The sequence below is a fragment of the Trichoplusia ni genome, chromosome 9 (assembly GCF_003590095.1).
Source record: "Trichoplusia ni isolate ovarian cell line Hi5 chromosome 9, tn1, whole genome shotgun sequence".
In the NCBI taxonomy this organism is placed as follows: domain Eukaryota; kingdom Metazoa; phylum Arthropoda; class Insecta; order Lepidoptera; family Noctuidae; genus Trichoplusia; species Trichoplusia ni.
Window position 1 is genome coordinate 3,061,003 of NC_039486.1, and position 13,238 is coordinate 3,074,240.

Consider the following 13,238-nt stretch of genomic DNA (forward strand, 5'->3'; position numbering starts at 1 on the left):
CACAGTAGCGACGATTCATTTAGATTAAAATCAAGCGCTGTCATGAAGGTATTAGGCTTAAAATGGCATAAGAACATAGACTGTTTTCAGTATTCACTAGAATTACCAGACGTTACACAACCTGTTACTAAACGGCAGGTATTGTCGGATGTGGCCCGACTGTACGACCCATTAGGATGGATTGCGCCCGTGATCATCAACGCAAAAATATTTATCCAAAAGCTGTGGAAGTCGAAGCTTGATTGGGACGATGTACTGACTACAGATTTAACGAATGAATGGTCACAATTTAGAGAAAGTTTGATATATTTACATAATATAAACATACCACGATGGTATTGTTTTAGTCCAGGGTCAAAGGTTGAGTTGCATGCATTTGGTGATGCTTCAAAGGTAGCGTATGGCGCTGCTGTTTACATTCGTGTTATTAATAATAACAACGAAATCTGTGTAAGTTTGGTATCAGCAAAAAGCAAAGTGGCCCCTATTGAGAAGGAGATATCAATTCCTAGATTGGAACTATGTGGTGCAGCTCTAGCAGCAAAATTATTATTTGAAGTTTCACAAATAATGAACATTCCGAAGGACAACTGGTATGCGTGGTCCGACTCAACAATAGTTCTAGCCTGGCTAAGAGGCGGGTCTAGCCGCTGGACTACCTTTGTGAGTAATCGTGTGTCGGAAATTCTTAATATTTTAGACTACAGTCAATGGAATCATGTCACAACTGATTTGAACCCAGCTGACTGTGTTTCAAGAGGCATAGCAACACAGGATTTACCTGAACATTCATTATGGTGGTCAGGACCTTCTTGGCTTTCGCAATCAACTACAGAGTTTGATAACTCTGTCATTATCGAGGACACTCATGAAGAAGAAAAACACACATCTTTAACTGTTTTACCTGTATTGGAGAATAAATTCATCTGGACTATGTTTTCATCACTGTCTAAAACCTTAAAAGCTATATCTTATTGGAGAAGGGTTTTACAGAATTTAAGACTACCAAAGGAAAAACAACAATCATATACAAATGTTATAACACCTGCGGAGAAAGATAAGAGTTTAATTGTATGCATCAAACAAGTTCAAGAAGAAAATTTTAGTGAAGAGATAAAACAGTTAAAGTTGAAGAAATTCGTCCCCAAGAAAAGTAAGCTCCGCACTCTTTGTCCCATTTTTGATGAAAATGGGATACTAAGAGTTGGCGGTCGTATTGATGAGTCAGAAGTAATTTATGATACAAAGCATCCCATCGTTATGCCTGCTAAGAGTCATCTTACCAAGCTTATAATTAGTGATGCTCATCATAAAACCTTTCACGGTGGACCTCAAGCTATGTTGTGTTATTTAAAAACGAAATATTGGATATTGCGAGCGAAAGAATTAGTTAAAAGTCATTACAGATCGTGTATTAAATGTTTGAGATATTCCAAGTCTAAAAGCAACCAACTGATGGGTCAAATTCCAGAAGTTAGGTTGAAACCAACCAGACCTTTTAAATCGTCCGGTTGTGACTACATGGGACCTATTAGTGTGAGATTCTCACCTGGTAGAGGATCGAAATCCTATAAAGGATATATTTGTTTATTTATTTGCATGGTTACTCGAGCCATTCATTTGGAAGTAGTAACAGATCTGACATCAAAGGCGTTCATTGCAGCGTTTAAACGTTTCACAGCACGGAGAGGTCACTGTCAAGATTTGTTTAGTGACAACGGCACTAATTTTGTTGGTGCCAACAAACAGCTTCGTGAGATGTTCGATCGTGCTAAGTCATCTGTGCCACGTGAAATTGAGGAGTTATTGAGCTTAGAGCATACAACATGGCATTTTATTCCTCCAAATTCCCCTAATTTTGGAGGTCTCTGGGAAGCTGGAGTTCGCAGCGTAAAAACACATTTATACAAGGTAATCGGAGATAGCACACTTACCTATGAGGAGCTGTCTACTGTTTTAGCTCAGGTCGAGGCCTGTCTTAATTCTCGGCCAATAACAGTAATGAGTGATGACCCTAACGAACCTCAAGCTTTAACACCGGGACATTTCCTCATAGGTGAACCATTGATAAGTATCCCCGACGAAGATAATTCTAATCATAATGTAGTAGGTCTGGATAGATGGAGATTAACACAAAAAATTGTAAATAACTTTTGGAAGCGTTGGTATAGGGAGTATTTGGTTAATCTTAATCAGCGATATAAATGGAACACTAAAAGATCCGAACCTGAAGTTGGTGACATAGTAATTTTAAGAGACGATAATATCCCACCTGCTAAATGGATTTTAGGAAAAATAACTAAAAAATATTTAGGGCCAGACAATATCGCACGTGTTGTATCCGTTAAATGTAAAAATGGCGAATTCAAACGTCCCATTAGTAAATTATGTTTACTACCTAAGTAAAATTATTGTTTACTCACTATTGATGTTAACTTACTAAGCTATAATGTTATAATGTAGATATCTAAGTACCTTCTTACCAGTTATTAAGAACCATTATTGTATAAACGAACAAATATTAATATACATATTGTATTTTGTTACGTTAATCTTTATGTTACGAACATTTGCTATGGTAGGTTTGTATAGAATACAAACAGGGATTTGTATTTTTTCTTTTGTTTGTTGTTAACATTTGTCGCTTAAATGTTTTACATTGATAATTAAAGAGTGTAACCCCACCTAATTATTGTCGCATAAGTATTATTCATAAAGTAGAAGCATATTCTGTCTATTGTATTTGCTCTGTTTAAGTATGCATTTAGTAAGTAAGGACTAAGTGGAGTTATCATTTTGTATCACGGTGGGCGGGGTTCACTGATCTTTATAAAATTGTTTAGAACTTAAGATATGTGAAGATATATTTTATATGCGTGTTATTTTTAAGTATTGCATTTAAGTACTCAACATACACACTTTGATGTTTCAATAGCTTAATTTTGTACTCAGACTTTGTTTCGATTTTTATTTTGTATACCTATACAACTGTTTTTAGGTTTGTAAAGTACTACGTCCTTTGGTGGGCGGTATGTTTAAATAGATTAAGTTCATAGTTCATACATCAAATCAGATTCAATCTTTCACGTGCACAGACATTCGGTCACACACATTCAAATTACATTCATACAGTTCACTCATCTAAGTATCGTAGGATATGACATGTGTCAGTGTTAAAATAAATGTTCTCAGAGGAAAGACGTATTTTTAATTAAGAGTTTAGTTTTCAAATTTTCACCAAACAAGCCAAGATTATATAGATCTTATCGTCGTGAACAATACAAAAGACACTCAACCGTAAAATAACCTCAATAAGTGAACTCCTTACCTTCCCTCTATGCGTCCAATTAATAGTGTTTGGCGGTTCAGGTGTATGTCGAACAATACACGTCAGGTTTATTGTGGAGCCCGCGTAAATGAATAGGTCCGGTCCACCCATGATCTCCGTCTCCGGTTCTGCGAACAAGGGTTGAATAAGGCATTGTTACTTAAGGGTTAATTTGTGCTTAAAGATTCGTGTATGGTTTTTGATAGTGTTAAATAGTTTTAATAGGTGAAGGAAGCTGTTTGAGCTAGACGGGATTATAGTTTGTGAGTTGGGGACATTTTTTTGGAACGAGTTGGTTTTTAATTTTATTAAAATAAACTATCAGTTTTCTGGGAAAACATCATCATCGTTTCCCTTACTAAACTCGTTCAGACAAAAATGCTCACCCATCTACGGACCAACCGCGTCAAGCGTAACTTTACCTATGATTGATCCACTTATGTAATGTGCACAACCACAAGTTTCTATGAAACAACATGTTTTATTGAAACTGTTTTTAATTTAGTAATTTTAATTGTTCCTTGAAAATGGTTTAAACAAGAACTCTTTATGTTATTAAAGTCTTTTCACGACAACAGTTCAAGGAAAACTGGTAGCTAGGCGTAATCCTTGTTTTTTTTTTCTAAAAGGAATTTATAACCACTTTATATCCATTATGATTATTAACCTAAAGCATTGCTTAAAAATTCCAAGCCATAAACAAAAAAAGGAAAGTCGCGAAAATGACGGAAACAAAAAATATTCTTCACGAAACATACCCACGACTCTACAAAACATATATATTGAAACATGTAACATGTCCGTATAATATTACCACTTACAGCCGAACAAAAACGTAATAACGTGACGAATATCTGTAACTTGTGTAACCTTCAGCAAAAAATAGTTTCCATGAATTTTGCTTCATTACGCCGAAGGAAAGTTTGACATTTTGCGAGAGTGCGAAACAGATGTTCGTTAACAGAAAGGTTCCATTACATTTGAAGCATGAAAGCGAAAACGACATTTACTTTCATGATTTTTTTATTCGGAGTAGAGATTTACCCTTCGTTTTTTTATATGACTGGTTTTTCTAGTTGGATAATATTTACTTTACATACAACACACTCTAGAATGATCCAGTGTTTCATTACACGTCAAAATATATTGCGAACAATGTAGATTAAAATGTAAAAGTAGAATAAAACTCTAAAATAGGGATAGCAACTTTACCGAAACACTTTTCAAAGTTATAACAACGCTTCGGGAAGGTACACAGAGTTATACCAACAAAACATAAAATCAAACCGAACTATCAAAACTTCCAAAACCGATAACACTACAGAAATCGACTCAATATTTGCCTCCGAAACAAACACGGGCACAACTTTATAATATAATGAAATAATAATAGAACAACAACTAACAAAGTAAACATACGTAACATTCACAGAGGACAGCGTGTGAAGCACAAACCATACAAACAAAAGTTCTCCTAAAGTGTTCTATTTAACTTTGTCCCTCTATCTGAAGTTGGTTCTTTTCAATTTCGCCAACCCTATGCTCCTTGATCTCCAGTAACGTCAACTATTTGTGTCTATCTCAGTCCAGTGCCAAGAATTTGTCTATATCACCAACGACTATTGGCTGCAGATATGTTTTCGAGATCCTTTCGGAAAATATGGAAAGATTACGTGGCTTGTTACAATCTTTGGACGATTTTGGATAGCCATGAAATTTGGCGGTCGATTCCAACTTTGAATGGACTTCATTCAGTGTAATTGGAAGCTATCCAAATAGGAATGCATGCGGGTAAGTATTTTCAGAGTACTTTGGACGTGGAAATTAGTGCCTCACATATTCATGACTCTGATAACGTTTTATGTGACACAAACAAGATAAAACGTGCTCTTTTCAACGTTCTTATCGAAAATAACCAAGACGGGGATCAAACTCATTAGCATAAGTTCACTTTATCCAAATATTATTATTTTTTTGACCTTTAACGTCATAATCTGTTGTTTAGATGTTTTGGGATGAACGGCCAAACGTCGTGTAATTGTCTAGCTACTTTGAGATCAAACGTATTCAGTAATTGACCTACCAGACTAGAAAATTAAAATAGTAAAATTCTATTTAATGAAAAAGTGCTTTTTGCTGGCCATTCTTTCGAACATAATTAATATAAAATAAAATAACATAAAACACTTCAAGAGAAAGAAAAAAATAATAAGATTTGTCTTTACTCCTTCAGAAATTACTGCCCCTTAGCAATTTTTATTTTCCATGAGGAAAATGCTTATTGTCTTAGCTTAAATTTTTGCGTTCGACTTGTTTCATCGAGGTGGTGAAGAAGAGGAATATATTAAAAGTTTTTCTACTTACCTACAATATTAAGATGGACAGCATGTCCTATAGGCGGCGTGGTGGATATCTGGCACTCGTACTGGCCGGAGTCGCGGCGCTGCGGGCTGCGGATGCGCAGCGCCCACTCCTCGGAGCGCGGCTTGTGCTGCGCCTCGAAGCGCTGGTCCGACGTGTACGTGTAGCGCCCCACCGTCAGCAGGTGGATGTCGCGGTGACGAACCCATGATACCTGCACCGAAAACAACCTTAAAATCAAGTGCATAAAGCTTACTTTTCATGGACCCACTATTGTAGAAGCCGCCAAGTCCAAAAATGACCCTGAAGTGTGTTGATTTTTCTGTTACCATAATTTAATCAATTGCTTAATTAATACCGTATTCAATCGAACAAGCGACTCAATCACTAACGAGTGACCTATTAATATCTAAAAAGTTCCTAAGCTTCAACCAAATTAGGTTGCTAGGCAAACACAAGCCAGAATACTATAAGGTTAGTATCTTTGTGATCCAACAAGAAAATGTGTAATTAAAGTCCGAACTAAATTACTGGACAAGTTCGAAATACCAATTTATAACCAACAAAAGCGCATCAAACTTATCGAATAATCTGGCGAAACATTTTGTTAATCAAAAAGACATCACAATATCTAATCTAGAAGATTGCCTTGTCTAACTTCTTTGAGGAGGGTTCACAATGATAACAAATACATCTATAATCCATAGCAATAGTGAGTCTTATTGTAAGAGTAGTAAGGGTCACTCATCAATTCCTTGGTATTTCAATTAGGATTTATCAAAGTATTTGGAAGTCTCATCTAAAAGATCAATAAATACAAGGTATTTTGGACTCTAATAGAGGCGCTAAAGTATTTATATTCAAAGTTGAGTAAATAAAATATGTTTTATTTTTACTCACGCCAGTAGACTGAGATTTGCAACTTTTAAATGCGTATTAAAATAGGAGAAAAAAATATTAGACAACTTACTCTCCGTCTAACTCTCTTTACCTTTATCCACTCACTTTTGTGAATACTTAAACGTACACAAAAGAAAAGAAACATTTTCGAAAGTACATTTCAGCTCTCAAAATGACATTCTATTCACTCGCTAAAATGAGTTCTACACATATTGAAAATTGCCTATTGTAGAGTCGAACAGAATTGAGTTCACACTTTGTTCCTGCTGGGACCTTTAGCTCTATATTACAGTTTATACAAACGATCGCACCTGTACCTAAATACATTGTAAAGTTTATACATTTAAACAAATACTAACCAGCCTTATTGTTATAATTGTACTGCAGTTCGAGTTTTTGGATTCGAATGCAGTTTTGAGTCTTTGTTTAACGTTGTTTTGTATAATGGTTGCTGTTTAGTTTGGTTTGTTGTAACTGTTGTTTTCATAACATATTATTTTCGTGCAGTTTTGGGTAATTGGTTTGTGTAATTAGTTCACGTCGTTTAAGTTCCGTTTTTTTTTATTTACATAGTTACTACTAACTATTTTTTTGCGGTTTGGTTTTCTTTCACTTAATTTAATATTTAAATTTGGTTATGATTGTAATTGCCTTAAAAATCTATTCAAACTTTAAACTTCAAATATTTATTGCGATCATGAGTAGATACAGATGTTATAAAAATTAAAGGTACATACATGATACCCTGTTAGGGCTCTGTTATGTCTCTTAACATAACATGTGCATGTTAAAATACTTTATACTAATGCGATAACCAGTAATCAGTCTTTTGAATACGGTAAAGTAAGAACCACAAAAAAATGTAATGCAAACACAACTTACAGTTCTATTCTGCAAATTCTTGACTTTACATAGCAGGATGACAGGGTGTCCAACTAAACCGGTCACATTGTCAGGTGTACTGGGGTCGAAGTATGGTGCTCCGGGAGTGTGTGGCCAGTCTTCAAGGAACTCTGTCCTGAATCGCCTGGATGACTCCGACACCGTGCTTTGGTCTCGAGGGCGATTGTTGCCGCTGTCTTGTCGACATACTGAAAATAGAGATCATGTTAGCAATGACGATAATAAAATTAACAATCTTCATCGGCACATCGGCAAAAGCCTGCTCTACACTTTTAAACAATACATATGATAAGTCCAATTAGACGTTCTGATTACCTTCTTCCTGCTTTCAGTTACAAGTAGCCTGTGTTAACCCAGGATGTCAATAATCATACTAAATTTCATAAAATTGGTAAAGCATAGCATATATTAAACTTTCGCCTTTTAATATTAATGTTGTATACAAAAAAGATTCAACGCATAAATTTATTCAGGAACTTCATACAAGTTTTACTACTTATATGGAACGACATATCTCAATTTTTGTTAGAAGCTTGACATATCCCGTTGCAGGTATCACGGCGGCCTGCTGGCCTAAATATCTCCGAATTTTATGTCTGAAAATCTAGTAGTTTTGCGAACATAAAATATTATGACGTGTATTTCCATATTTCGGACCATTTTTTTCTATTAGTCGTGTATTTCTTCTCTTATTTCATGGTTCACTTAATTTTCATTTTTTAACCGAGACGTTTTGAAATAAACAAAACAAACAAATCTTGTGCGCTGTTAAAGCTTATAATTACAGAAGTCAACTTTCTAAAGAAACGAGGTGTTTGGAGCCTTGACGAAAGTTCGCAAGAACTTTTTATTCCTCGAATTAGATTAAAGATCTCCTTTGATAAATTAAAGTCCTTATAATTTACAACCTCAGACGTAAAAATTATATAGAATGGGAATTTTCATGGGCACTTTTAGATTAGAAGAGATTTTGTTTTAATTTTGTTAGATTTTATGCTAGTTGTTGCTAATATTGTTCATTTAATATTTTTACTTAGGTAAAATAAATGAAGAGGGTTTTAAATTAATAACATGACCATAAACATAAGTGTTGAAAACGATCTTTAGGTACTACAGTGTGACGTCATTGCTACGTAAGTTACGCAGCCGTAGCATTATTATTGTGCTACGGTCTGCGTAGCACTGCAGATACGATATTGGTGATTTACGTAGCACATTCTGAAATTATTGAGGCCGTTACTTTAAGGAAGGAACATTTATTCAGATTATGTAATGCAACTGTGCACTGGAACAAGACATACTCTACTATCGGGAGTATCAAAAAGAAAGCGTGTTTGAATGTCAAAGACTTTTGACTTGGTAAGTTTTGGAACCAAATACAATTTTATGTAACAAATTAGAAATACAGAAAGATTCAAATTATTACTGCAGCAAAAATGTCACTCAACAAAACACGCGACCAATTTAAATCGTAAATCAATTGCTAACACGAAAACAATTAGTTTGTCTCGCAACAGACACCAGGTTAAGCTGTCATGCAAAACACGTACCTATTATTGAGTCCAATTTGATGAAAACAGAAACATTAGTTCTTACCTTGTTTGAAAAAGAGTTTGGAAATGAATAAAATTATCAAAACAGTATGAAATGAAATTGTAATTTTAGTTTTTATATGACGAACTTAAGGTACTCTGCTGCTACCAATTACCATTCAGTTTGATCTCTTAGGAGAAATTACACAGATACAATTTTAGACCATGTTAGGTACAAGTTAGTTGGACTGAATAGACCGAACATTAATAAAAAGTGAATATGTCTGTAACATATTTATGTGTTTGTCCAGTATTTAAACAATTCCAATTATTTTTTTATTCAAAAATTGTTTGTTGCAAACATTAGCTGTAATTAATCGTTAATTAACTAAGTATATCATTGTTAACTAAAACAACATAATTAATTTATAATCAAACAACAAAACAAAGCGTGAACAAACAATAAAGAATACCAAACGAAATTCACTTCAAACAGTCCGTTGTACAGAATCGTAAATCAGTTGTAATTGTGAATATTTAGACGGGCGCTACAATAAACAGACGATATCTTCATTAATTTATACTAGAACTGCCACGATCCCATCAGATTAATGGTTCTCTCAACAGATTAAAAATTAATCGCGCTCTTAAAGACCTGAAGAAAGTAATTGAGAGGAAAATGAAACGTCCACAAAGGGACGTAAATCGCGATTGTCAGTTGAAGCTTGATTAAGTGGTAAATTTTAAATTATGATCCCACAGCTTTGCACGGACGAATTTACCGACACTTTATTACTATAGAGAGTTACGCAACCGGCACGTGCTCTTACCTATTTTATTACGGACATGAAAAATGTATGGACGACTGTCGTGAATAGATGTATCGTACCTGCATTGCGTGTTTTTCAGAAAAACGAATGAATTAATAAAATTTTATTATTCAATTATTCAAATTATAAAATTATGCATGTACTCATCGTTTCCCTTCACTACTTGTTGTTAGATTGATATGTAATTTCTCAGGCATAAAGTCCGTCATTTTACATGTTTTTTTATATTAGAAGAATATAAATAAATAAGAATCCTGATGAGTGTTCTAATACAGCAAACAAAATAACATACCGTATTTCATTTCGCCTGTCAATATCGGATTGATAAAGTATACTAAAATTGTTTAGCGTTTGGTCTATGCAATCCGCAGCACTTCAGAAGACAAAATTTAATATCAATAATTAATCTCATTACGGCTATGACAAATGGATTGATATCCAATTGTTAGGAATGTCTTAAACTGGCTTAAACTTGCAATATTTAATGTCAATTTTCTACATTTTGTGCAAGATTATGACGTCAGCTGTATGGATTGCACGGACAGCCGAATGGTCCAACCTTCAGTGAGCGACAGGTTGATGGTTCGATCTCAGCTCACAAAAAGCATTACAATTTGCGGGATTCACAAAAACCCCTTGATTTTAAGCAACTTTACCTTATCAGTCCTTACTCATAACCACTTAATTTACTAAACTGATATTTCCTCACCACTCTCCGTCAAAACTGATTGTATAACCAACAGTCAACTGTTTCTCTATAGGAAATGAGAGATATCGTTTGAATTATAAAAGCGGCTTAACAATTTGTTTCAGGCTTAGCAGATAAGGGTGGCGAAGCAAGCGTCGTGCGTACTAAGTATTCATTAAACGGTACGAGGGAGACTAAATTAGCTGTTAATATCTGCTGTTATTTATCCCTTCCCTACTAATATTATAAATGCGAAAGTAACTCTGTCTGTCTGTTACGCTTTAACGGCTAAACCATTGAACTGATTTTAATGAAATTTGGTACAGAGGTAGAGTTGACCTTGAGAAAGAACATAGGATAGTTTTTATCCCGGACTTTTGAAGAGTTCTCTTGGTAACGTGATAAAACCGACATCGGCGCGGGCGAAGCCGCGGGTGAAAAGCTAGTTATTTATAACGGTGTATAATATGTTTGAAGATTAAAAGGTTACTTTCCTTAAAATTTTAGTGAAACAGTTTTAATATGTATTCACCGGCGTGGCTAGTTTGGTAGTAAAATCAAAATTTACACGATCGTTTTTTTTATGATGTAAGTAAAATTTGTTTACTTTTTATAAGGGTACGTGACTTTTAAACATTTATCATCCCCTTGTAATTAAGTTTCATGGTCGTATTAGTACGACTCGTAAAATATTTTATATCAAAAATATTGCTACACAACCAGCAACGTGTGAAATATTTCAGCTTAAAATATTTCTAAAAAGTTAAAATATCGAATACATAAAGAGATATCTAAATCTTTATGGCAATTTCAGATATCACTGTACGACAACATGTTTTTGTGGCCTAAGCAGTGTTAGAACAATCTATATTTTTCCTTGTTAATTTATTTAACTTGAAATGGGAAACCGAAATTATAGAAAATATTTTGCTATTATCGATATTTTCTTATGCAATTTGTGGTTACTCTTTAATTGTCAGAACCTAACCACTGCAGCAAAACTTAATCGATTTTTAATTTAATTTAAGAATCGATATTTTTTCTAGTTAATTTATTAAACTAGAAATCGGAAACCGAAATTATAGAAAATATTTTGCTATTATCGATATTTTCTTAAGCAATTTATGGTTACTCATTAGTTGTCAGAACCTAACCACTGCAGCAAAATCTATATTGATATTTTACAAGACCTTTTTTAAGTTCTGTTGAACCAAAATATATATTACACTGTAAACCAAAACAATGCATCATACAAGTACGCTTCCAACAAAAAAAGTGCTCACCAATAATACAGCAGAGAAAATGAGCAGTGAATAGGCAGACGGCTGAGGTTCGCGCCATCTCTCAGGCCGGCTCCCCCGGGCGGAAGGTCATCGCTCCTGAAACAAAAGAATGCGCTAATAACCTCTGGAAACCCTCGCTGTAGAGATGTGTGTTCATTGTGGCGAATACTTTTTTGTTTTTTTTTCACATTTCTGGGTTATTTTAGCTGAATTTGTAATAAGAAAGGTTTCATTTATGTTTCGTTTTGGATAAATGGGTTTTAAATAGCATAGCCCAAAGTTATCGCCCTTGAAGTCAACTAAGGCCAAACAAATCTACGACCATGTTTCGAACACAAAAACAAATTAGTATAAATATTTCTTTTTTTAATTTCGTAAGTAGTTCTTTACTTTGACTCTATAAATTGCAAACTTTTTAATGTATTTGGTACAAGGTAATTAAAACAAACAATAATTTATCCTACAGTTTATATTACGACCGGTTTTTTACGCCTGTGTTCTACATTTTAAAATTAATAAGTTTATAGACTTGCTAACGGGTAGCAAATACCTCAAGCTGTCCACCTTTTTAAATCGTTCTAGTATACAAATTATAAATAGTAAAAATATAAGGCTCCTACGTGCTTCCTACATATCACAGTTTAATTTAAAAATAAAACCTGCTGATATCAAGAACTCTGCGTACGTGCCGCTAAAACCTTTAAGTGATCCGTATCTAAGCTAGTTGTCACATAGTGAGCACGTTGCTTAAGACTATGTAAAATAGGACGCGGCATTTCTTCGCCCGTACAAAACGGTAGGGTTTGTAAAGATGACAATTTTCTTGAGTAGACGACTCTCTACGTGTTTTATTTCGTTTTGTAACCTTCTTTATGAGTCATTCTTAGCATATGTTTTAGTTTCTTGCTTGTATCTTTACTTGATACTAAAGAGATTCGTTTGAATATAACAAAGGTATGTTTTGTGTAATGTTAAGCAGCGTATTTCTAAGGTATTTCATTATTTAGTATAATTAACTTTAAGTCAATTTTCTTCGTAGAAGTGGTGTTAGTATTTAATACCTGTTTCTCGCAAGGATAACAATATTGTTTTCAGCTTAGTACTACATACGTCATACTTAATTAGTTAAGTTCAAAGTTACGTAAAGTCAATATGTTGAGTAAAGAGGTAGCAAATATACTTGCCTCAACATATTAAAGTGGCATAGACAGAATAGGGATGATGACATTTTTTTTTTGCAGCGTCTTGTAGATTTTTGTATAACAATGGATACGTATTTTTTAATTTGTCCCGCAAACATAAATTGAACAAATTACAGTGAATGAAACTTACGCGTGACGTCACGATTGAGTATAAATTTTACTCTATCGTTACGTCACAAGCCCCCTCTCCTAAACTTTAAAGCAGTTAACC

General features: G+C 34.3%; 1 protein-coding gene across 1 annotated transcript in view; it reads right to left on the bottom strand.

Annotated features, from left to right (window-relative positions):
- The window catches only part of LOC113497494 (carcinoembryonic antigen-related cell adhesion molecule 1-like), a 31,895-nt gene extending 19,506 nt beyond the window's left edge, over nt 1–12,389 (bottom strand). The window contains exons 1-4 of the mRNA XM_026877061.1: nt 11,826–12,389; nt 7,472–7,680; nt 5,693–5,903; nt 3,329–3,456 (exon numbers count right to left, since the gene is read on the bottom strand). Coding sequence (XP_026732862.1) covers nt 3,329–3,456; nt 5,693–5,903; nt 7,472–7,680; nt 11,826–11,883 — 606 coding nt within the window. The 5' untranslated portion in view covers nt 11,884–12,389. The remainder of the gene's footprint in view (nt 1–3,328; nt 3,457–5,692; nt 5,904–7,471; nt 7,681–11,825) is intronic.
- Nucleotides 12,390–13,238: the final 849 nt, after the last annotated feature.